General features: G+C 35.1%; 1 protein-coding gene and 1 pseudogene across 2 annotated transcripts; both read left to right on the forward strand.

Annotated features, from left to right (window-relative positions):
- Positions 1-585: 585 nt before the first annotated feature.
- On the forward strand, positions 586-20,998 carry LOC122135584 (EGF-like repeat and discoidin I-like domain-containing protein 3). Of its 2 annotated transcripts, none has more exons than XM_042715387.1 (9): positions 586-795; positions 8,543-8,668; positions 14,109-14,222; positions 14,453-14,634; positions 14,738-14,893; positions 15,439-15,583; positions 16,499-16,701; positions 17,823-17,978; positions 19,280-20,998. In XM_042715387.1, exons 1-9 carry the CDS (start codon positions 714-716, stop codon positions 19,421-19,423), a joined length of 1,308 nt encoding a protein of 435 aa, XP_042571321.1. In that variant the 5' UTR covers positions 586-713; the 3' UTR covers positions 19,424-20,998. The 2 variants fall into 2 exon arrangements, with proteins under 2 accessions (XP_042571321.1, XP_042571322.1); XM_042715388.1 differs by having other exon boundaries at positions 587-795; positions 16,517-16,701.
- Positions 20,999-24,282: 3,284 nt separating this feature from the next.
- On the forward strand, positions 24,283-26,382 carry LOC122135683 (annotated as a pseudogene).
- The last annotated feature ends 829 nt before the right edge of the window (positions 26,383-27,211 follow it).

Genomic DNA, 27,211 nt, shown 5'->3' on the forward strand with positions numbered 1-27,211 from the left:
CTTAATCATGCATTCAGAAAAATCAACTTCTTTTAAGATCTTTAAAGAAATTCTGCTAATATATAAAATTCTGATAACATATAACAAGAGTGAATGGTAACAAACACATACACATAACATTCCTCTAACGTTCTTATTTGGTTCCACATTGAAAACACCGGAAAATAAGGTTTTGGGAACGTTCTGTTTTTTTTTTTTTTTGTTTTAAACAAAAGCTAACCTTCCCAAAAACGTTCATTAAATTATTAATTTTAGGTTTTATCTCTATTACCAAAAGCCAATGCTCCCAGAACATTCTGAGAAAAACAGCTGGATAGAAGAAAGAAAGTTATAGGCCTACAGGTTTGAAACGACATAAGGGTGAGTAAAAATATTTTTAATATTTTAAATGTTTTGCTGAACTATCCCTGTAAACACGGCAAAATGCCTAAAACCAACAAATGTAAACCGAGCTGTTTTGTTTACTCTATCAAGTCAATCAAGCAGCGCCCAGTTATCCCATCCTCACTAATGACTACCCAAGGGGTGGGGTCATGGGCGGGGCAACATTTTAAAAACAGGATGTAATTGGCTAAGAGCAGAGATACACGTGGGAGCACATATTGTCCCTCTCTCGCCTCTAATCTTGCCCGTAGTCATAACGGCGAACGGATTCATACCGAACGGCTCCAGAGACTGACGAGAAGTTCACCGAAGAACTACAATTCGGCACCATGAGAACTTTCTTAAGCTTGTTTGTTAGTTTGCCACTTTTCGCGGCTTGTCTTCTTGCTGTTTCAGTCTCCACTGCGAGCGGTAAGTTTTTTGTTTTCGTCTGTGCATTGAGCGCTACAAACAAACAAAAAAATAAATAAAACGCATGGAAAACTACATTTATAAACAAAGCCAGTGAAATCTATATATAACGTTTTAAATGTCAAGACACCAGACGGCTTATTTTCTTGTCTTTTTTTTCTTTTGTGTGTAATATAGTCTTTATTACACCGGAGTTTTTACTTTCATACATTTAGTAATGAATGAATGGTGTTTACTGTCCATTCTTACACTATGGTCTTGTAAACAAGTCTTGGAGGCTTCACTTTATGAATAGTCCCTGTGGTCATCTAGTTGATGTCTCTGTTCGACCAAAATGTATATTATTCGTGTCTGTATTTGCGTTTTAACGCCTTGGGGTCTCTGCTGTATCCTTTTGTTGTCACACTAGTGTACACAAAAACATCATGTCCTGATTTCAAATCATTTACCAGTGACCTAGATGCTTGGAGAGACTTTAAGCTTCATGGTCAGATGTGGAAGACCATTTGAGCACCAGTTTTCATGCCTTGGCCACTCATGTATGTTAAGATTTTTTGACAGCATGTTCTGAATTAATTTCCTTATAAACCCTGAACAAACAAAGGAAGATGACCTTTTTTGTACTGCCAAGTGTTGTTTTGTAATGTCTAGATTTCAGTTGGTTTTGTTTGAAATATTTAATTGGCCCTATTTACTCATTTTTTGCCTCACGGATGTAGTTTCTTGTTTAGAATAATGTTCCTCAACTGCCGTTGAGCCTCAAGCCATGATCTGGACTCCAGTCTGTAGGTGTGGCTCAAGTGACCAAATCACTGAGTCACTTCCAGTGAATGTGGCCGCGCTATATACAGAGGAACCCAACAAGGCCAGGGCACTTCTTGCCTCTAATGACCAGTGCAGCAGAACAGGTTTGCACAAACCTTTGGAAAATTCACCCTCTTTCCTGCAGAGTTTTTTTTACTGTAATGCTGACTGCTTCTTGAATGGGTTTGTTGTAGTGTTCCAGAGAGTTTTCCATGTCAAAGCATTTTCTGTGAAGTTTCAAATGGTTCAGTTGTCGCCTCCCTTGATCTTCTTACATTCACACTTTAAGTGATGAAATTGGCGCGCACTATAATGATTTTGGAAGCAGTTAAACAAAACATTCTTCAGAAAAGAGAATTTTGCTCATCATTTGCTTATCATCTTGTCTATCCAACGCCTGTGGTATTTCTGACTTCATGGGAACTTAAAGCCAGATGTTTACCAGTTGCTCTTTTCTTTTCAGTGAAAGTGAATGGTGACCCAGGACAAAAGAGTACTGTAAAAGTAGTCTATATGACATGTGCACTGTATTCCCAAATCTAGTAAGAAAACAAGAAAAAGACAGAAATTTTGTTGTTATAATATTGACTGATAAGCTTCTCTACGCAGTCTGTTCCTCACACAAATCTATATTGTGGCCTCAAAAGACTTGGAATATAGTTGTATGGACTAATTTATGATGCATTTAGGTGCATTTTGGAGCTTGACAGCTGCTGGTCACCAGTCAGTGTCAGTGTGTGCAAGAGAACAGCGTCAACAATTGGCCTAACATCACTTTGTGTGTTAGACAAAAGAAATAAATCATATGGGGGTTGAAACAACATGAAGATGTTTAAATGATGACAAAATGTAAATTTTTGAGTGAATTATCCCTTTAAAAGTTGAGAGTTATTTGTCTTATCGGATTAAGAAGGCAAACAGCTTTGGATTGAAGCTTCCATTTCAGGCTGATCTAAGATCAGCGCTCATCCATCAAAATCTTCATGGGTCTCCAAAAAAACTGCTTAAAATCAGCAGATAAAGACTTTTATCAACACAACCCTAGCCTCTCAGACGTCAGCTGACGGAGAGCGTATGCTAATTATGATCGGCCACACAGCCTCCTGCTTTTCACTCGCTCTCTTTTGCTAGAATGTGTTTGCGAGCCGTTCAAAAGCTGTCGCGTGGCCCGTGCCATCTGGCAGCGGGGTCTTCCCCTCCGGGGATGGGCTCATTTGTCTGACGACTCCACTACTAATAGCAGTCCAATGAAGGCTGCTTCTCCTGTGATTAATTTTCAATGAGCTCTAATCAATGTTTCATTCATAGGCAGCGCAACACTGCATTTCTCATTTCGCTCCATCTTGGTCTCATGCTCCATTTTCCAATCTGGTGCGTTGAATTTTTAAAAGAGCATATTCGACACTTGACAGGAAAGTTTTGTTACTATGTTTTGAACAAATACGCTGGATTTATGTCCATTTTAAATCCGTGGCTTGAGTGAAAAACACGTCAAAATATTATGCTTTACATTACAGCATTTCCAAGTAAGATTAATTATAAGCCTATTTGCGTTGCCTTTTCTCTGTACGTCAGAGTGTATTTTTAGTCTTTGTGGGTTATTTTTAAGAACAGATGGCTGTGGTGTTCTGGAGAAATGCCTTTAGTTTACAGAAATCTGGTACCTGAAGATGAAAGCTCACTGACAGTTTACCAATTAAAGCAGCTTATTGGTCCAAGAACAGTATGTTTCTTGTGTGCAGTCTATATCTTTATGGGTCATTTGCTTGGTCATTAAGAGGTGCAAGCTGCATGCCTCAGCGCTTTGAGCCGCTCTAGGAGTTTTAACGTGGGATTCAGTGATGTACTAGGAACGTGAGGTTTGGAACACAGAGTTCCCCAGGGCTGTATGAAGGCATCTTAAATGATGTGCGAATGACCGCATAGCCTGAGAAAACACACTGAACATTAACATTTAACACACCACCTACACACATGCATGTTCACACCAGCAGGAATCCAGGACATCTTTAGCGTAAAGTGTGAAGCTATAAGCCGTACAGTAAAGTTCCAAGGTGAGTCGTAAAAGGTAACACTTTGGGCTTCTAAATATACACAAAGGTTGCAAAACACAAATCAACACCTAGACACGATCACCTGATTTTAACAACTTCAAAAGGTTCTGTTACATTACTTGGATAGTTGTTGTATGCATATTTTATCAGTGTCAAGTGCACGGCATAATTTTTTTCTCTCTAATTTTTAATTTTTTCTTAAATTGCTCACTTTTAAGCCCACTTATAATTTTGGAGAACTATAGAGTCAAAATGAGCTGTTTTGTGCTGCTCTGTCTTGTACATGCCTTTGATTAACTATTATATTATTATTCTATAATCTGCATATTAATTTTCACTTTTTTATATCTAGATTACCCATGCCATCATCTAACTTTTTTTAAATTCATTTTTCAAAACAGCTTCCACTTATTTAAGTTACACTGTTTAAATCTCAAAACTAATTTCATAAAACTTTTTTTTCATACTGTAAAATTTGTAATGTTGTGATTTCTCTGATCGTTTGTGATACATTTGCATATAAAAAAATAATTTATTCTTTACAATTTTAAATATTTTTATTTAATTTAGACAAAATATAGAAATTTTAACATTGTCCTTGGAGTTGTGAAAGTTACAGTATTTTTTTCTTTAAGTCCTTAAAAATCACCAAGGAAATTTTGTGTCTCATGAAAGATATGATTCTTCGTAACTTACAGTGGTCACTAAATCAGCCAGTATCAACCTATAAAAAGTCTTTAGCCTATAAAACATTGAGTGCACTGCAATAGTACAGTTGCATTTCCTGTCATTCAAGTGTATCTCCTAGAATCAAACTGGGATTTGGCGTGTAGGTGTGTTGTTGCGTTTGCGTTGCTCTCTCACATGCACGTGTGCAGTGTTTAGGTTGTCCTCCAGTCTGTTGTTTTTGTTTTGCACCTGTTCCTAATACGACAGTCAGGGGCGGGTTCTTTTGTTGGCAAGTGTGCGTGATCCGCTCAAGCAGATTGTAGCTGAATGACTCCTCATGCTGATGACTCATTTCTAAAGCCCCTTCCCTATATTTTTTAACCCGTTATTAATTATTAAATAGTTGTTGTACTCATAAGATTGCAGATCCGGTCATGCATCTTTATGAAATTGCCTCAAGTGAGGTACTACGATATATGAAATGAAGGAGTGAGTGGTTTTATGGTTTTTGAACTGTTCAGCTAAACCTTATTTTCAGTTTTGAACTATTCATTTTGGTTCTTTTTAGTAAAAAAAAATGTAGTATTTTTTCTGGCAAACCATAACCTTAATAGTAGCACATCAAATGGTGTTTGTTATCTTAAAACTGTTTACTTCAATTGTTTTTTTTTGTATAAACATGTAATTTCTGTAGCCACTAGTATCACCAAATTAAATAGCAAAAATATTGTAACAAGCCAGCATTTGGTTTCAGTGTTGCTCCAAACTCATTTCCAAAATTCTTATGTTTAGGTGTATCCCTTTGAGCCTCCACATTTTCAATATCAGTGCAGGTCACAATATGTTGTTTTTAACCATACTGGGGATTGGTCGTCATAGCACGTTGGTTATTACTCATTTTTCTGAGTTGGCTCAGCTCTGCTCGCTTGTTTTTTCAGGTCACAGTTTGCCTGGCCAAACTCCATTTCTGCTTTCTTTTTGTCCCTGTTTGCGTGCCTCATTTGTGATAGAGCAGCGAAACAATCCCACAGTTGCCAGCCTTTACATGTTTAACTCAGAGAAAGGACCATGTGATATTCCATAGTTCCTAAAGCCATCTATCTGAAAGCCTGTGGCAGAATAATCCGCTTTCACTCCTATTTCAGAGCTTTTGCTGATCAAAAGGCCAGCTCAGCTGATGAGAAGCTGATCAAATGTTTTTACTTCATCAAACAGATTTTGCGTTCAGCTGATGTGTTCACTTCTGTCTAATGGCCTTCCAGAAACAACATATGCCAACATCGCTTGTTCTCTGACAGTTAAACTAGGTTAAGATATAGCTGGTAAATGTTTAGATTGATACAGCTTGATGTGGATTCCTCCTTGATAATGAAATTATTATCTATACTTTAGTTTTCATGCATGTAATCTCAAGAACCTCATGTCATTCCAAACCTGTGTGGTTTTTTTCTTCACAAAAGGAGATGATTATGCTCTGCCTGCTCTTTTCCTTACACTGAAAGTGAATGGTGGGTACAAGAACCAGGAGTGCTACTTAAAAATAAAATAATAAATAAATGCTAAATTGAATAATTTAAACATTAAACATCAATAGATAAATTACTTTTTAAACTGACAATGAAAAGACATTAAAACAACAAAAAAAATAGTTTAAATATAACAAGAGAAACTAATTTAATATTTTTTTTTATTTGACACACAAATTTAAAACAATTTAATTCATTTTTTTAATTGTAGTTTAAGCAATAATTAATACATTTAAAATAGAATAAAAATAATAATTTTTGTAAATTGTAATTTGTAAATTAATAAATATTTGAAAATAATTTGTAAATTGGTTAGTGCTTTTCTTTAAAATTTTCTAATCAATGTATTATTATTATTATTATTATTATTATTATTATTATTATTATATTATTACTTTTAAAAACAATAAAATAATAAATTAAATGCAATTTTTAATTGCATTTCAAAAGCATTTGCCAATCAAGTTTTTTTTTTTTTTTTTTTTTTTTTTTGCCGCACTGTTTTTGCCGAAACTTGATTAACTTTATTTTAATTGTATGGACTGAACATTGTGCAAAACGTCTTATTTTGCGTTCCACGGAAGAAAGAAAATCACATGAGTTTAGAATGACATGAGGGTGAGTAAATGATGGCATGATTCCATTTTTTTGTTAATTATCCTGTTAGATACAAGAGTTTTCCAACAAAAACATGTTCCCATGTCAGCACCTTAAAAGCAACATTCCATGCAAATGGACAACAATGGTTTCTATTCAGAGTTACATTTCTATGGAAAACAAAAGCAGAATGTGACTAGCAATGAGTTGTGTTTAAAGTTATTAAGTCGCAATGAATTTCTTTCAGTTCTCAACTTCCCCTGTCAATTTTGTCATAACTGGTTGCCAAGATAAAAGTAGTTGACTACAAATCCTCTCAAGCTAGCCATAGACAGTTTTCTGTTACGCCACATTGAGTTTTCAGTGCTTTTTTTGATGGATGGGTTTGATTTGAGCTGCTAAACAGTTTGTTCCTGGCATATAATATCAAAGGCAATTCCAAGGGAATTAATTAGATTATTTATTTATTTATTCATTTATTTATTTTGGGTTCCAGAATAAAATTATTGTTTTCTTTGAGTAGATTGCAAAGCGAATTTGTGCTTTTCAGCCTTCTGGTATTGCATGAAAAGGAGGAGCATTCCATATCCAAAGATAAGCATTGCAATCGTTTGGATAAGAAGATTCTGTTTATCATCAGGATGGGAAATAAATTCAAGATTCTTCATTATCCTTCCAGAATCTAGTTGCCCTGAGTGTGAAAGAAGCCATTGCTTGTTGTCATAACGAATTAGTACCATTAGATTGTTCCGCGAACCAAATGGTGTCTTGCGCGTGAAACAATCCGTGCGTCACGTGAAACGATTGAAACCTGTGGTGGAGCTGCATGAAATGTGGGCTAATTATCATTTTTGAGTGGCTGGTTCACCTCGATAACTACCTGCTGAGTGTCTCTGTTTGGTATTTTGGACCCGGTGCCAGGGGAGGACACAATGATAAAAGCCGCAGGAAGTCTCTCTCACGGAGGTGTTTATTTACACCGAGTTGTGGGGCCTGGTGGAAAGTTGTAACTTCCGCAAATTTTAGGCCTATATATTTGTCAGGCTTAAAATTACATTTAAATATAGTAACAGCTCCAAAAAATATGAAGGTGGACTGTTTTTTTGTTTCCATTTCAGCATATACATAAAAACTGTAAGAGGTGCAGTTATTTTTTTTAGTTAGTACAATAAAAAACTAAAATTCTGCCATTTTATTTGCTCCCCCTTTGTAGTTCCAAACCCATATACTGTTTTTTTTTTTTCCTCTTCCCGTCTTTTTTAAATTATTTTTTTATTATCTTACATTGATGAATTTTATACTTCCATTGATCCTTTAGGAAGTTCTTAACTCAATTATTAATTTTTATTATTATTATTTTTATTCTGTTAAATTTCCATGTGCATTTCCATTTCTTTTTTCCTCAGAGCATTGTTGTCCCACGTAAACATTCCTGACCGTTATGAATAATTTTTGTATAAATCACAGGGCTATTTGTTATTATCTATTTGTTCTGTAATGATGCAACCCACTTTAGCAATTTGGGTCATGTCCAAATAAAAACATGACCAAACAGTGAACCAATTGTCTTTTTCACTTCCCCTTTTCATAAGAAACAGAAATCTACACCATCAGTAAGCGTCCCATCAGAAAATTACTGTTGACGGCACTGTATTAAACCCAAAAGAGTATTATTCATGAAACACAAGATGAATAATTTCTCTGTAATCCATGGATTTGAATGTGGCTATATATATATATATATATATATATAAAAATCATGTTTTAATGAATGAGCCCCACTGAGTTTTATCGAAAGGTATGTCAAAAATGGATATAATATCAAATCCACTATCTTTGTCTTTTCTCAGCTGACTCTGTGAAGTTAATGTGTGCTTGAATGGAGGAACCTGTGTCACTGATGCAACAAAAGATCCTTTTAAATGCATTTGTGCTGAAGGATTCACCGGACCCACCTGCAACGAGACAGATATTGGTAAAAGTCTTATCAGTTATTTATATTTATGCAAGAGAAAAAAACTGTTTAATTTAGTGCAGAGGTTACTTGTATCCAGTTCAGCTGAGGCTGATCATTTCTCACATGACCTTTGTTCTCAGGGCCCTGCAAACCTAACCCTTGTAAAAACGATGGCTTCTGTGAGATCAACACCCCGAGAGGAGACGTCTTCACTGAATATGTGTGCAAGTGTCCAATAGGCTTCGATGGAATCCACTGCCAGAACAGTGAGTCGCTTTTATCCAAACCATTGAATCTGTTTCATGCCAAGCATGTAAGTGGTTATCAGGAGACACCACTGAGAATTATGAAAAACTCAATTGCTGTGAAATCAAATTTACATTAGGATTGAGATCACATCTGCATCCAAGTGGTAATTAATTGACCAGATTGTAGCTATAAAATCATCTGGATTCAGTAAGATGTACTGAATAGAAGTGCTGTTAAAAATGCGTTTACATTTGTGAAATTTTATATGGGGCAAAAATGTCCATTGTCTATTGTTAATAGTGTAGCGACATATGAATACATACACAGCTCACACAGGAGTCACTTTCACACTAAGTAGTTTTCTGTGTGAAATGGTGAATTTGCATTAACAACTTCAACCTGTTTCAAAATGTGTGTGGGGAACTTTTTTGCCCTCATGCGGAACTCGCACAGATTACTATTAAAATGTCTGAAACTCGCACAGATTACTATTGAAATGACTGCAACTTGCACAGATTACTATTGAAATGACTAAAACTCGCACAGATTACTATTGAAATTACTCTGTTTGTCTGTGAACACACCTTAACAGCGAATAAGTCGCTCCAGTAATTTTATTTTGCTTTTAAAAGCCAATATTTTAAAACACATGTATATAAATAGTCTTAACTTGTTTTAAGCTTATTTGTTTTAGGCCATTTTAGCTTCTTTTATGCCAAATTCAATTCTGTATGCAAAGAAAAAATACAGTAGTTTCAGCAGGATTGAAAAACGCAAAAAAAAATTTTTTAAATCAAATAAATAAAAAATCATAACTTGATTGGCAAATGGATTTGACATTTTTTTTTTCTGAAGTACAATTGAAATTTTGCATTTAAAAATTCATTATTTTTATATAAATTAATAACAACCTGTCTGGCTACCATCATTCTTCAAAATATCTTTTTTTGTGAGTAAATGACAGAAACTTTCATTTTTGCATGGACCTTTCCTTTAAGAACGTAAATAGGGTCACTTTTGATCAATTGTCATTCTCATATTTTCATTTGCAACAGTATTTTATTAGTTATTTTGAGGAGTTCATTTTGATTTCACAAATTTGACAAAGTAAACTTGTTTTTTCGCGGATAAGAAATTAATCAGCAAGAAGCAAAAAAAAAAAAAAAAGCCAGAAATCCTCCCAAAATTGAATGTTGCTTTTCCATGCTATACATTTAAGACAGCATGTATTGTTTAGTTCACCACAGAGACTCCTTCATGTTCTCTCTGAATACGGTGGACATTATGGCTTCGGTGCCAGATTTCCATGCTTGATAGCACGGTTATGATGTTTTGACTGGGTTTAGTTGAGCATGCGGTCTCATCTTCAGAGTGCGGCTGGGAATGTGGCTAGATTAGAATGGCACTGACATTGAATTGACTGTTTAGAAACTTCTTAATCCCTCAGGGAGACGTCTAAATCATGCTTGGATTGATGGCAAAGACTGTGGACACTGCGTAGTTTAGTGCCAAACATAGTGGCAGCATAAATTCAAATATGACTGCACACCCACGCTGTCACACACTAGCCCTGTTGCTGGGTAAAATGCAAGTGGAGGAAGCAAAGTAAATGAAGTCCGTGCTCATCCTTGGCTCTCAGCTGGCAGAAATGTTTCAGTGACAGCATGAAATTGGTCTGAAAGCCCTGCAAGAGGCTGTGAAATCTGTGTCAATAGCTTTTACGCAGTGGAGCACTGGTCACATTACCTGAACAGAAACCTGCTGTAGGGTTTAAATGCAGAGTCAGTGCCTCTTTTGTGTGTCTGCAAGTAAGTCTAAGAGTTAACAAAGCGCTTGGTTCCTGAATCTAATGCTAGCTAGCTAAATTAATGCTGCCCTTATGCCACTACTTTGTAATTTCCATGTTTTCCACTGAATAAAAGCTAGTTTTCTCACTCGAATTTCTCACCTCTAATTGCTGTATTTTTCTCAACTAGTGTCTTTATTTTCCTTTTTTCTCACTAAACTTTCTTAACATTGCGGTCAAGGGATTTTAATGGCTGGTTAGAGCTTTAGCATGAAGCATTTCTTACCAAACTGGTCCACAGCAGTGTAATATTTATATACTTTTATAGTATTTATTAATATTTTAAATGAGCTTTTATCTTTATTTTTTAATATGTTTAAATTTAGTGTTTAAATTTAATAAAGGAGATTTTTGTTATATTTTTATTCCTTTTTTACACAGTTTTTTATTTTATCTTTTATTTTTATTTCAGTTTAATCTTTTTTTTTTGTATTTTTTTACATTTAAACTTATATTATTTCAGTAGCCAAGGCAAAATAATGAAGTTTAAATATTTATATTTATTTTATTTTGACTTTATTTCAACTAATTAAATCTTGTAATAGTAATAGTTTTAATTTACATTAAAAACACTGGCCCTATAAAAATTAAATATAATTGACAAAAAGCACTAACATTGGATTTATTGACTAAATCATCATATCATTGTTTATATTGTCTCACTACCCTGACTGTACAGTACTTACTTGTCACTGTTCAGACCAACTTTGTAGTTAGAAAACTAGTTATTTAGCAAAATGTCCACATTGCAGCTTTTTTGGTCAAGAACCACCCACTTAGACAGGAATTGGCCATATGATGGACACAGAAAACAACCAATAACAGCTAGTTGTGTTTTTTTCCTTGTTGTTTGGTGACAAGTGAGCATAGATTATAGATTATACCACAACAAAATAGCCGGTATGAAAAAATACATAAATGGGTGCAGCAATCTTCATGAACAGTTGTACAAAAAAACACAAAAAAGTGGAAAATGTGTATAGTCTCTTTTGACACAGTCTTGTGTCTTGAGCATAGACTCACTGTGTAGCTACTGTATTGTAAGGGAGGCTGTTTCAAGACAACATTATGGGGAAAAAAGCTGTAATTTGTTCCTTCTTAGCATGGTTCAGTCTTTTCTCTTGGATTTCACTTGAAGTGGAGACCTGCTGACCTTGCATTTTGTTGATTTGGATAATGTTGCTGACATTAGATTGCATTTCACGTTATGTAGCTAGATATTGATGTTCTCAGAGTAATACAATGCACTACTGTGTTGAATTGCTTCTCAGGGGGTAGCAATGATTTGCTTCTTCACATTAATGTTAGGAAAAAAAGGCTAACATTTTATAGTTTTATTCTGAGTTGCCAGGCTTGAAATAGAAACTTGAACTGCACGATGCTTGTGAAAAAGAAGTGTGCTTAATTGTATTGAATATGCATTTGTAGTGCACTTCAAATCTTAAAAGAATATTTAAAAAAAACTTTACTAGCAGATAATATTCATGAAATAAAAGGCCATTTAAATGTACTTAAAGAGTATACTTTCATGACTGTTTCTTAACACACTTTTTTAAGATCTAAGTGGACTTTGTAATGTTTAAAGTTTACCTTAAAGTTACATTTTAAGTCATTGTTTTAATAATCTTTTGATGTGCATGTGTGAAGTACCTGATTATAAATTAACTGCAGTTTGTAATTGCATATTACGTTTAAAGTTTTTATATTTTAAATGTACTGAATTGCAACTTCATCATTACAGATGACAAATGTGGGGTCTCATATCTTAGTGATAGTTTTTGGTTCAGTGCTAAACCCCATCGCCTCCTATAGTTATCAACAGGCTAAATATTAAAAGCCACTCCGCTATTTAAAACTGCTTAGAAAAGGTGCTAATTAGCTTGTTAGCAGTTAAACACTTGAAGTGTTTATAATGATGTAGTAAGCATTTAGGTAGCTGACAAATGTTTTTGGAAAGTTGACTTCAAAAAGTTGCTAATTAGCTTGTTTGTGTTACTGTATGCTATATGCATTGTAGAGTTGATAATATTAGCATTAACAGTTAGCGTTTGGGAGCATTTTGACATTAAATGCTTTTGGAAAGGTCTCTAAAAACCTAATTAGCTTGTTAGTGGTTTAACGCATTGTAGAGTTGACAGTGTTTGCCATATGTGGGTAGTTGACAATACTGTTGGGAAGTTGACGTTCTGTTGTAAAACCAAAAAATGCATTTTGCTAATTTTTGTGAGTTTGTATGACAGCATATTTATTTAGAGGTTACACAGATAAGGCAAAAAATGCAGCCTGAAGTGAAGTTTTAGGTCAGTCGAGCACGTAGTAATGCTCTTAACACTTACAGGGAACAGGGAAGTGCTACTCGCTGACCTCTAGAGGTTTGGAGGTGTTTCAGTATGCCTGAGCACTGTTTTGGCACTGGACCACTGTGACCGGTCACACCCAGTCATGCTCCATATGCACACACCAGATAATCCCACTGATTTCCTTTCCAGTTTTGCTGGAATGATTTATTTCACAGTGTCTTTTTTCTGACTGGTGCCATTTTTAAAGCTGAAATCCATGCTAGTTTTCCCCACAACATATAGCGCACTTCAGGTACATGAGGACCATTATACTACCCTTGCTCTGCATCATTATGTTGATCTTTTAATAATTCTGACACACTTGTGTTTGAAGCATGTTGGTGATCTGATGTGGCCATGTTGCTCGTAAGTGGATTAGAAACTTCAGCAGGTCTGCCTCAGTCTCTTATATCCTCTTAATGAACGTCTGTAAGAACCAGTCATGCTGAGATTATGCTGTGTCATATGTGGGTTTCCTTTATGTGCCCTCAATTCTGGGTAGCTAACCATCATAAGTTGAAAACCTTATGACAACTGTTTCTGGCCTTAATTTTATACCCACATCCTGGACACGTGTACAACATTATTGTAGTTAACTGAGTGATTCATTTCTAACTGGATGAGCACACATTTCTTGGATATTGACAATAAGAGCTTTGAAAGTATTTGCCCTCACCAAAAATTGTTATGACTGCATTACATCTATGTTATTACATCTGTGCATTACAAAATGTTGTTTATTAATATTGTTTATTAGTTCATTATTTATCAAAATCTAAACATGTTTCTTTTAATTGAATGCCACTTGGTTTGATTTTGTTATATAATTAAGTGATATACATTTTTATTTTTTATTTTTATCAGGACCACTAGGCCTATATTGTCATTTTTTTCATTTTTTTGTGCTTTAATAAAGAGATTTTTGTTTCGTAAATGACATTGTTGAGGGAATCAGAACAAAAAACTGTTCAAGCAATAAGAATGTGTTTATATGTTTAATAAATATAGGTGACTTTAAAGGATTTTTCATGTTACAAACTGCATTTGGAAACAATTTTGCAGAATAAATTTATATTAGATTATTTTATCTTTTGAAGCAAAGAATTTTATTGTTATATTTTATCTTTATGTAACGCAAACCATTGTAGAAGTTGCATGTTGCCAGTGAGCGCCACCTAGAGGTCACAAAGAAAATCGCTTTCATTTTGACAAATGTTTGGCTTGTCCAGACCAGTTTTGGTGAGTTTTACAGAAACCTTATGATTCTTGCAGATGTGAATGACTGTGCCGGCCAGCCCTGTCAGAACGGAGGCACCTGTCGAGATCTTGATGGCGATTTCACCTGTAAATGTCACTCGCCCTTTGTAGGAAAGCACTGCCATCTGCGTAAGTAGGACACTGCCAGTACACACATGTCCAGCTCCTGTACGCAAACTGTTTTTCACTTCATTTCCTCATATTTGGCTTTTCAGTTGGTGACTTCATTCACTACACAATGGCTATTTCTCTGCCCTGTGAATGCGGTCATCACACTGTTTATCCATCTGTCTGTCGGACAGTAAGCCTGTTTGTCTCCTGAGCACTAATATCTGCTAATGTCTGCATTTGGTTCCCAGGATGCATCTCTCTGCTGGGAATGGAAGGAGGAGGCATCGCAGAGTCTCAGATTTCTGCCTCTTCGGTGTACTACGCTATTCTGGGACTGCAGCGCTGGGGGCCCGAATTGGCCCGACTGAATAACAAGGGACTTGTTAATGCTTGGACCTCTGCGACACACGACAAGAACCCCTGGATCGAGGTAAACAAGTCTGTTCAGTTCATTGGTTAAATACATATTTGGAGTTCAAATATTATCTGTATTCACCCAAAAATGACTCATTTAATGATTCATTTTATAACAGGTCAACCTGCAGAGGAAGATGCGTTTCACTGGCATCATTACCCAGGGTGCCAGTCGCATGGGCACAGCCGAGTTCATCAAATCCTTCAAGGTAGCGTCGAGTTTGGATGGGCGAACCTACACCATGTACAGAGCTGAGGGCCAGAGCAACCACATGGTGATAATTCACAAATTTTTCTGTTCTATTTTATTTTTAGTGGCTGTTTTGGAATTTTGGGGTGTTTAACTGTGGAAACTTTTGGCCAGTTGTAGTTGCTAAAATATGTATATAAATAATTCTCACTCTGAAATATTGAAAGAGTTTCTGATTATTTCACTGTTTGTTTGGATCACCATAATTTTAAATGTAATAGTAATTTGTATTTTTTAAATGTAAAATTATGGGTCTGGGACAATATATTACTATGTTAATTACATAATTGATTATTGTGTGTGTGTGTGTGTGTATATATATATATATATTTATTGCATCTTTATTATATAATATAATAATAACTCTAGTAATAATTTGAAAAGTTGCGAAAATGAAGACATTCAGTTTTCATGTGATCATATATATATATTCTTTTAATTAAAATCAAATCCCTGGAACATAAAGGCGCCCAAATATGATCATTCAATAGCATTTTTCATACGTTTCTAGCCTGTAATTATATTATCATTTTTAAATAACTAATGAATGTATACATTTCTGTTCTTCAGATCTTTGTTGGTAATATGGACAATGATGGGACAAAGACCAATTTGTTCGACCCTCCAATCATAGCTCAGTACATACGAATCATTCCCGTTGTGTGCCGTACAGCGTGTACACTGAGAATGGAGCTGGTGGGCTGTGAACTCAACGGTAAAGTCATAATTATATTTTTGCATGTTTATACATTCTTATGAATAGAATTATGGAAGCCAAAAGACAAAACATCTCCACTAGAATATGGTTATACTGCTGTGGTTTAATGGAAGAAAAAGTGAGTAAGCAGCATCACAATTTGCACAATTTCCTGCTTGTCTATGTTTGTGGTGAAGTTAAGGACACTTGGATGAGTTAAATGCAGAGCACTAATTCTGAGTATGGGACACCCTTGGCTACATGTCATGTCACTTTATAAAAGTAGGGATGCACTGATATATTAGATCATTTTGGCCGATAAACCAATAATTATTTTCAAGTTTTGGCATTCACATTGATAAATCAACATAATAAATTGGTTTTTATACAATTTATATTAAATATAAATAAATGTATACAAATGTATGCAATTTGATAAATTAATTAAAAAAATAAACTGTATTAAAAATTATACAATTAATTTATAAATTATATAATTGGTCAATTTTTAATGGCTGATATTAAATGTACTATGTTGAATGTACTAATGTTGAATATCAATGATACTGATCATTTAAAAAAAACTCTAATACTGGGCGATATGGTACGTTATATCATGCATCCCTACATGAAAGTCTAATTTCTAATCAGTAAAACAGTGCAGATGTCAATGTTTCATTCACAGTATTGGCCACTTCACTGTTCCATCTGTGTCTCTCAGGCTGTCCATCACAGCACGCTTATTACACTGCCGGCTCTCGCCTGAATGTGCTTCACACACACCCCATCACACACAGCATCTTGCCGCTCACCTGCATGAAACTTGCTCAGCACTGATGTTGTTTGTGCTGCTTGTGCTGACACGCTTCCCATCCATCTCTCTGCCACTTCCTGTCTCCGTCCCATCTCTCTTTCTGTTGTCTCACTTCACAGTGTATTTGAACACGACAGGTTGCTCCGAGCCACTAGGTATCAAGTCACGGCTGATCGATGACAGGCAAATGACAGCTTCCAGCTCTTTCCGCACCTGGGGGATCGAGGCGTTCACCTGGCACCCACATTATGCTCGTCTGGACAAGCAAGGCAAGACCAACGCCTGGACAGCAGCCACTAACAGCCACTCCGAGTGGCTGCAGGTGAGATGACAAACTTGTAATGCTGTGAAGTGACAGAGTCACTTCAAATATTTACATGTGTAAAATCTGGGGTATGTCTTAAACTGAATGAAGTCACAATTTTTAAGATTTTTGTAGTTTTATATTTTGTAAAGAGGCAATGCGAAGGCAAAATGCTGGTCGTATAAAACAAGATTTTTTTATTGTATGGTTTTGTACACACACACACACAGACACAGACACACACACACACACCATTAAAAGTATTTATTAATTTTCAAGGAAGTCTCTTATGCTCACCAAGGCTGAAAATACTTGATTACAAATACAATAAAAACAGTTATATTGCGAAATATTATTACTATTTAAAATAACTGTTTTCTATTTGATTGTATTTTAAAATGTGATTTATTCCTTTGATGCAAAGCTGAATTTTCAGCATCATTACTTCAGTTTTCAGTGTCACATGATCCTTCAGTAAGCATTCGAACATGCTGATTGGTGCTCAAAAACATTTATATTTATTCATATCAGGGTTAAAAATAGTCGTGCTGCTTAATATTTTTGGGAAATTGTGCTGCATTTAAAAACATGATACAAAAGAATGGCATATACTTCAAATAGAAATCTTTTGTAACATTATAAATGTCTTTACTGTCACTTTTGATCAGTTTAATGTCTTTGATAAATGAAATTCATTTCTTTAACTTTTTGTTTTTTACTAACCTCACTCTTTTGAGCAATAGTGTATATATCACTGCAACTTTAAAGAAAGACATTTTTATTAAGAGGGAGTATTGTCTGGATACTGTCCATGTTGAGTTTTAGTGTCTTCTCTTCTGTTAACGTCTGGTAGTGTTTGCATAGGAGTTGAATTCCTTCTTGATCGCTGGTGCTTTGGGATCTTAGCACATTTACACATTGCATGACCTTTCATTGGCTGAATGCAGTCAGATTGCCATAATTTTCAATCTGCACTCTGAAAGTGCTGTCCTGAGAGGCCACCATTTACAGACAACAAACCTCTTACAATTATGTAGTGAATGACTCATAATATGGATCATTATAACTAAATGCCAGTTTTTTTATGTAAGACCACTTGCTGAGTTGTTCTTATCTTTTTGTTTTATGTATGTTTTTAGGTGGACCTGCTCAGACCAAAGCGCATCACGGGGATCATCACGCAAGGGGCCAAAGACTTTGGTAATGTGCAATTTGTGTCCGCCTTTAAAGTGTCTCACAGTGATGACGGCAAATACTGGACCATACTCAAAGACGACAAGACAAAAACAGATAAGGTTGGTTTTCAAGCACGATTTCATTCCTCAATTTAACCCCTAATTACTCAGTTCCTTTTGGATCAAGTCTTATCCTGACCTACACATTAAATGTTTCACTCAGAGCACAAATGGGTCGCAAATCTTGTTTCATGTTGATTTAATTGTCATTTTTGTTTTTATGTTTTAGTGGTTGTGATCAGTGTTGTTATTACATTTTTTATTTTATTTTAAATGAATTAAAAATAAAATAAATTTTAAAAAAAAATAATAAGATGGAAAAACTTAACGTTGCCTTCACAACTAACTGAAATAAAATAAGTTAAGGTACTACAAATATCAAAAGTAAAACTGTTAATATTAAACATAAATAATTAGGTAATACATAACGTAATTAAATATTATGTTTCATATTACATTTGTTTTTATGTTTTAGTGCCAGTTATCAGTGTTGTTATAAATGTATACTATTTTAAATAATTTTTGTTAATTAAAATAAAGCTAAATTAAAATAAAATATAAATATTTCATTAAAAACTTAAAAAATAAAATTTACTGAAATAAAATATGTTTGTTGAAGGACTAAAATTACTAAAAGTAAAAAATGAAATGAAAATCAATTAAATCTAAATAGAAAAACTAATAAAAATGACAAAAGCACAAAATTACTTATTAAAAACTGAAAATATTAAAATTAAATCTATTTCAAAACTATTAATAAATACTATAATAGCATATAACTAATAAAATAACTATGATGTTTATGTTCTCAGCATTGCTCTGTTTTTAGGATCTGTGAATTCAATATGTCAACATGGATTGCTGATTTCAGTATGTTGATATGGATATGTGAAATCAATTAAATATGTCAATATGCCAATAATTATAAAACTTAAAGGGATAGTTCACATAAAAATGAAAATTCTATCAGTTTATCACCCTCATGTCTTTCCAAACCTGTATGACTTTCTTTCTTCTATGAAACAAAAGAAGATATTTTGAAGAAATGTAGGGTTTTTTGTTCATATTTGGAAGTCTGTTGGAACCAATATGCTGTTTTGTCATTCATAAATGGACAAAAAAGTTGAAACATTCTACAAAATATCATCTACCGTGTTCCATAGAATAAAGTTAGTCTTTCAGGTTTGGAACGACATGACGATGACAGAATGTTCGTTTAACAGATTCCGAACTTCCCCCACATCTTTTCAACTGGCCGCAGCGTTGGCCGCTCATCTTGTGTATATTCTGCTTTTTTTCCTCTATCCGTCTGTCACGTCCTTGTCTCACCCCATCTTTATTTCCTTCTGCTTCACCTGCAGATTTTCCCTGGCAACAGTGACAACAACGTGCACAAAAAGAACGTGTTCGAGCCCCCCTTCTACGCACGATTCGTCCGCATCCTGCCGTGGGCGTGGCATGAACGCATTACCCTGCGAATGGAGCTGCTGGGCTGCGATGAGTAGCACTCTCTTTCTCCTTCTCCCCTCTCTCATTCTCTTTCTCTCTCCTTCTCTTTTATACTTCCCACCATTCCTTCTTCCCTCAACCACGCCTGCACTGCCTCACTCTTAGCAACAGAGGGCACCATCATCACACCACCTTACACAGCTGGGGACCGGCAGGAAAAGAAGCTCAAACCCACAGCGTGACGCCTTTACCATTAAATATTTTGTACTAACACAAGTCTGATGCAGTGACCCTTTGAAGATGAAGTCAATGTTTATTAACCCTAGATGACCATATAAGAAAATAGCTGAAGTTTTGAAACTTTATTGTTACAAATGAGTTGTAACAATTCTATTTCTTTTTTGGTCAAGTAAAACTCAAACTCAGTTTTTCTTGAAAAAAAGAAACTGTACATACCAAATAAGTCACAATTTATTTGTTTTCACAAGAATCAGTGTTTTAGTTTGGTTTTAAATGCAGTCAAGCTGTTTTATATCTTATCTTACGAAGTAGTTTAAATTAGACAGTGACAAAAGTCACGAAATATGGTTGTGCTAATTTGTATATTATGTAATAAAAGTAGCCATTTGATCATTTCTTTCTTCTATAAAATAATATTTGGTTTAAATCAATTTATTTTTTTTAACTAGGCTAATGCAGTCTTTTTTTAAAGCCTCATCAAACGTAAATATAAAATGTGACAGTCAATAATCTATTATTGTTTGATCACTTTTGTTTAATTTGAATGCCCACTGTTCTCAGGTGCAGTTCAGTTATTTGCAGTGTGCTACTGAATTTTATTTGTTTCATTTTATTCCAGCATAATTCTGAAATAAACCATATTTTTTGGATACAAAAACACTTAAAAGCCAAAGTGATCTAATGTTTTTCTTATTATGATGTTAGCAAATGTGATGTTAGCAAAGGATATGTATATAATTTTTTTTTTTTTTATGGGGCCACACTTACATTGTAAGCTTTGATGTACCCTGTCACTATATTTGGTCCCATAATGAGATGCGGGACGGGTGCAAATCTAATTTAGAATAATTTTTTACGGTGGCACTGAACCTCTGATATGACCGTCCAATCTACATAATGTTTTCAAAATGATGCATTGTGACCCCTCACCCCAACCCATCCACTCGAATAAATTTACAATTTTGGGCTTGTGCAATATGATATGAGTATTATGAATTAATATTAATAGAGCTTTAGGAGAATATATATGGGCAGTATTTCTCTGAGATATTTTCTGAGAAGAAGCAAAGTGGTATTCAAGGTAACAAACACTGAAGATCATTCTGATAATCCAGCATGATTTCTGCATTTAGGCTGCATGCGTTTTGATTTTCTTTGCTTTGGATTCTGTACTGATTTTTCTCACAATTGTAAAGACACATTGACTTTGGTATTTCTATTCAATGTGCTCTTAAACTTTTGTCTTCTTTTTTGTAATTTTTTAAATGCCTCATACTGTAGCACTCTTCTTGTGTTCAGATTGTTTATGCTAGAAGCATTTCCTTAGTATCTCTTGAAATATTTTCCTCATGTTTTCAACTGTAGAAACAAATAAAGAATATTAATAGATACTTATGGCCTATCAGCCATGTTGTCTTGTTATGAATCCTCCACAGTATGCTGTTATTGATAAGGAAAGTTAAAATCTTAGGAAATTTCCCCAACTAATCAAATTGGAAATCATAAGCATTCTTTTCCTAAAAAAAACTAAATAATGAATATTAATATTTTTATATTGAATAATCGTATTTATTTATAATAATAGAATTATTATTATTATTACACATAATGTAATGAAATATATAAAAATAAGTCATAATACTTAGTTTTATAATAATTAAAATAATTTATTTTAATATTTTATTTTGTGTGTAAAATGAAAATATGATTTTATTATATTATTGTGTGTGTTTATGTATTTATCGTACATTAATGTAAAATAATAAAATATATTTAAAATAAGAATATTAATATTATTTATTTTAATAATACATTTAATATTTTATTATTCAAGTGTGTATATTGAAAAAATATTTGAGGATTTTATTGTATTATTATTTATGTACTGTATGTATTTATTTATTTGTACCTATATATAACTCCTTTCAGTTCTGATTGACTGGAACACACTAATATACAGGCTCTATAGAGATTCAAAGCAGGAAGGCAGGAGAGAATCAAGTGATAGTCGAAAGAATGGCAGGGAAACAGCAGCACCTGATGGGCAAAGCCAGGAAGGATTCTTTTCTGGAAAAACAAGGCTATTTTGGATGATGTATTATAGCAAATATTTTGTCAGAAGCAAACATTCTTTGCTTTCTAATAACATCTATACAAAGGAAATCTCGCTTCATTCGCCTCATTGCTTGACAAGTTTATGAAGGGTTGTAAACTGGGTCAACATTTGTAAAATTCACCCTCGCTGTCAAAATCTTCAGTACAAACCGAAGTATTACTAGAGTTTCACTGGAAGCTTGTTTGATGGAAACTGCCAAAATAAATCAATCAAAAACTCACAAAACTGTGTGGCTGAATTCCATTCATTCACACACATATAGTCATTCAGAAGATGTTTGGAAGCACTTACATATATTGTTCAAGGCCTTTCAGTGCAGTTATTCATAGGGAACACAATCTTGAAAAAAGAAACACCCTTTTAAAAAATAAAAATAATACTGTATGCTGTACATGTGTGAAAAAAAAAACATTTTATATAGATTCACTACTGTTCAGAAGTTTGGGGTAGGCTAAGTACTTTTTTGTTTATTTATTTTATTTTTATTTAAAGAAATTAATATTTTCATTCAACAAGGATGCATTATATTCAGATTTTTTTTTTTGGAGAATGCACAGTGCAGCTAATTAACATTTATACACTTTATCTGTGTCATATTTTCTCAGGCAGGCTGTAGTAACTACTGCCAAGGGCGTCAGGAGAATCTAAAACATTTACATCCAGCCATTTTGGACCCATTCATTTTGGGCTAACAATTAGAGTACAATGTTCTTCCAAATGATAGCTGCCAAAATCATGCTTCTGTGAAGCCCACAGCTATTCAAAGGGCCTTGGCGTTCCTTGCCTAAGGCGATGGCTTTCATCTTGGCTGTGGGGACTAATTGACGGGAATCTTCAAATGCGTCGCCAATGTTGTGAGCATCTGTGAGAGAGGCGATGTACATCTGCTCACCCTCATCTTTTAAAGTGTCCATAATGTAGTGATGTATGAAATACAGCTCACATAGAAGTTACTTTCAAAGTGTGTCGATTTCTATTGAAATGACTGGATTTAGCCTGAGAAAATTTTGCTGCACAAAAGTAAATGTGACTGTGAAAGAGAAAGAGAAAGGGTGGTGCAGTGTGGCACATTTTGGGGTCATAATACTGAGTGATGCTGTCAGTACAACATTCTGGCCCCTTCAAAGGCCAACTAACAGTCTTTTCCTCCTTAAATATTGCGCTTTAGATCTAACATCAGCTGTATCACTAAATAGCAAGGAGAAAAGGTCAGAATTTTGGGGAAGAGATAAAAGATGAACACTATATATAGGAAAATTTCACATCTGCAAGGCTATGGATACTTTCCTCTGCTACTGACTTTGGAAAATTAGCACACTTTGGGGGTTTTTGCTCAGAAGAGAAATTTCAACCACTGACTTTCCCATAGTAATCTTTTTTGAGACTTCGGTCAAAGGTCAGCAGTTATGTTTCTGGTGTGTAATTTCATATGCAGTGATAATTTTTTGGGCATACTATTTACACATTATTACATTACAAAATATTTTTATTGTACAGATTTTAGAGCTTGTTTTCCACCTAAAAGGGCATAATTTATAACACTGTGCATTCGGAATGTTAAAGAAAAATCGGTATGTGACAATCTATTATTACCAACTGTGTTATTAGGCCAGGCAGCCTCTGAGGCCATTAAGAATTGTTGTTGTTGTTTTTTGTGACAAACCCGCGTAACAAGAGACCTGGGTGTAATATATTTTCGCTGGCACCGTGAACAAAGCTTCAGTTTGAGTTTTGGGAAATTATCAACACACCTTATGCTGTAAAATTATACCGTGATGATGGACGGCAGCCCTCGACTGCTTTGTAGACCCCACAATTATTATTGTTCGCGAGCTGGAGAACTTCAAAAGAGATGCCTGAGTGACGTCACCTCACTGTCCCACAATATTATTACACACACACACACACACACAGAGAGGGAGAGAGAGCTAGCTATTATTCCTCACCTCGGACGATGAGCAGAGTAGTTGTAGCAAAAGGAGCCTGAGAAAGTATTTTACATTGGTAAGTTGCGTTAATGCTTTTATTATTTAATGAATGTGCATGTTAGCAGATTCTTTTGAATGCTACAAATAATGCAACAACAACAAACGCTATCAATTTGATAATTTTTTATTACTTAGGCTACATTTTACTATTGTCGTAAAACTACTTGTTATGTGGCCTAATTCAGTTGTATAGCTAGTTGACTTCTTTTGCTTCTTCAGTCGCTTAACCAGCACTCAACTTCCTGCAGTTCTTGAAGTAAATATCTGATTATTATCTCCTTTATGGCGAGCAAATCAAACAATTTTTTAAAATAAATCAGATTTCAAAAGTGCTGAAGTTAAATATAGGCTATGTTGCGTTCGATTTGTTTGCTGAACTCCTTGCTGATCTTTACACGTCTTGGGTTGTCTTAAAATTCAAGGACACTGTTGGAAAGCAGTGGGATACAGGGAGTCACCGTGAATATGAGGATTTTACGCCATCTGCTGGTGCTTTTAATGCACCTGGTCCTCGGAAGCGGTGAGGTGCTATTATGCGGTGGCTATTATATTCTCCATTTGATTTTTTTATATGGATATTGTTGATGGTATGTTTCATTTATGAGTTACTCATGTGTGCAAAATAACAAACCAGCAACCAAATACTAGCTTTCTGATGGGCTATATGACATGTACTTTTATCACTTTTCATTGAATATTGGGGGTTTTGCATTTTAATTTATTTATATTTTAATTATTTAAAATTCCTGAACAAGGATATTTGTTATAAACTCAGTGGGAATTATATAGTTAGGCTATATAGTATATGTTTTATAGCCTAGTAATAATATAATAATATAGTTTAAATATACACTAAAGGATGGTTAAGACATCACCAAAATCTGCTATTTCAAAGCTATTTTACTTTTGCATAGTTAAACAAATAAACAAACAGTAAATCAAATAATAGTTTCTTTCTCTTTTGGAATATTTTATTTATTCATTTATTTACTTACTTAATGGTCTTTTTTAGTATACTTCCACAAGATCCGTCTTCACGTTGAGTCTCCTGAGACTCTAGTGTCGGGTGTGCAGGGGAGTAACGTCACACTGCCCTGTCATTACCGCTACGAGCCGGCGCTCAGCGAGCCCCGCTTGACACGGGTCAAGTGGTTCTGGCAACCCGTGAGCGGCGGGGAGCGTGACGTCATGGTGGCCATCGGCACGCGTCACCGGAGTTACGGAGACTTTAAAGGACGTGTGCGGCTCCGCCGAAGCGACCCGGGCGATGTGTCCCTCGTCATCAACCCGCTACAGTCCGACGATACCGGGCGCTACCGGTGTGAAATTATTGATGGTCTCGAGGACGAGAGCGTGACAGTGCATCTTAAGTTTCGAGGTGCTTATTGTATTAATATTGTATTTTATAAAATATATATATTATTAGTTTATTTTCTAACTGCTATTAACAACTCCATTATACTGGAGTATATTTGTACTGTATTTATTTATTGTGTAAGTGATCCCAAACATACTGGCAAATCCTACTTATCTTTAATTTTCTAATTATATGTAATTATCTTTTTATCTTAAAATTTAGTTGATCTTATGTTTATTCAGTGGGTGTTTTGGTGCTCTGTGCTCCAGCAGGTGTGGTGTTCCCCTATCACTCCTCTAGGGGGCGCTAATCTGATGACCTTTCATGAGGCTAAGGAGGCATGTGAGAAACAGGATGCACAGCTGGCTACCTTGAGCAGCTCTACAGCTGTTGGGAGGAAGGGTTAGACTGGTGTAACGCTGGGTTTGGCTCATTGATGGGACGGCAACCCAATATCCCATCGTAGTGCCACGAGAGGCTTGTGGTGGCACCGACCTGGCACCTGGTGTACGGAGCTACGGCGCTCGAGACAAAAGTCTGGACCGGTTTGATGCCTTCTGCTTCACTTCATCCATTAAAGGTAATAATGTTTGTTTAAGTGGAGTTTTAAATATACCCTCATATAACTTCATCCAGTCCTGGCTTACGCTGGTTGTTTATGTGAAATTTTGTCAGAGAATTATTTACTGTTTTTTTCGAATTTTTTGAATTTAATGGTAATTTGGCTCAGGATACAGTACATGTGGCTGCAATTGTGGAAAATTCTGCAAAATGTTCCTATTTTAAAAATCTAAGTTGAGGATGACAAGTGGGATGAACCTGCCAACAAGGATTAAAAATGGCCTTCTTCCTTGTTTTAATCAGTCATGCATATGTTGTAAAGCTGTTTGCCTTGATGTGGCAGTTATATTTTGTCACCTTGGATCAATTATTGGAATTCATTTCTGAGATTAAGTCACATTTATTTTCAAGTCACCAAATATGATGCGACAAGTTATCTTATGTCTTTCTTCAATGTCAGGAGAGGTCTACTTCTTGCAGCATCCCATCAAACTAAATTTGCACAGAGAGCAGCGGAGGCCTGTCAGAATGGAAAGACGGAGGCCGTATTGCTAAAGTTGGCCAGTTATACGCAGCCTGGAGGTTTGTGGGATTGGACCAGTGTGATGCGGGCTGGTTGGCTGACGGTAGCGTACGTTACCCAATCATCCAACCAGGATGAACTGTGGGGCATCAGAACCAGGGGTGCGCAGCTTTGGCTTTCCTCCGAAACATTTGAAACATGGCGTATATTGCTACAAAGCCCACTGGTGATTAAAATGTACCAATTTATTTCAAATGTATAAACACTTCTGTAAAAAAACCGCAGTGAACAGTACTTCTTTCTACTACACTAATGATATTCAATTCGTAATAACGTGTCTTTTATTGTGTCTTGATTTGATTTGAAATGTCCTTGAATTCCTACCAATTTTACAGTGCAAAGGTGGCACAGAAGCGCTTCTGATGTGGCATTAAGGTGTCTTTACCCAGGCTGTTTAATGCTGCTCAGAGGTTGCATGAATGCATTTACACAGCAAATACAACCATATGCAGTGGTGGGTTTTAGAGCTGGCTTATTTAGTCTGGCTTTTTTTTTTTAGTTTTTATGCAACATTATTCTTCACACAAAATTTTGAGTAGGCACAGAGCAGCCTTAACTCAGCTGTCTAAAGTTGCCTTTAAATGTTCTAATGTGTTGGAAAATTAAATTTCAAGTGCTAATTTGGATATTTACACTTTAAAACTTAAAAAAAATGAAGGTTTAAACTAACTTTGTGTGGTCATCACATTTTATACAGCATTTACAGTTCTACAATGTTTTTTTTTTGTTTAGGGCTAAAGACTGAAATTGGTGGTGGGTCATTTTTAAAAGACTTTTTATGATCTGATCGCTTGTATTATGTAGCATTTTAATGCAAATAAATCAATTAGTCGGTGGCAATCTGCTGGTATATTATTTGTATGCATGACCTCTTAATATAATCTGAGACATCATTCAAAAAAGCCAGATTTCATTTCAATAAATAGTTTTTTCCAACAACAATTCTGTATGTGTTTACTTCAGTAATTTCAAATGTTCAGACCGCCCACTAAATCACCT

The sequence above is a fragment of the Cyprinus carpio genome, chromosome A25 (assembly GCF_018340385.1).
Source record: "Cyprinus carpio isolate SPL01 chromosome A25, ASM1834038v1, whole genome shotgun sequence".
Classification (NCBI taxonomy): domain Eukaryota; kingdom Metazoa; phylum Chordata; class Actinopteri; order Cypriniformes; family Cyprinidae; genus Cyprinus; species Cyprinus carpio.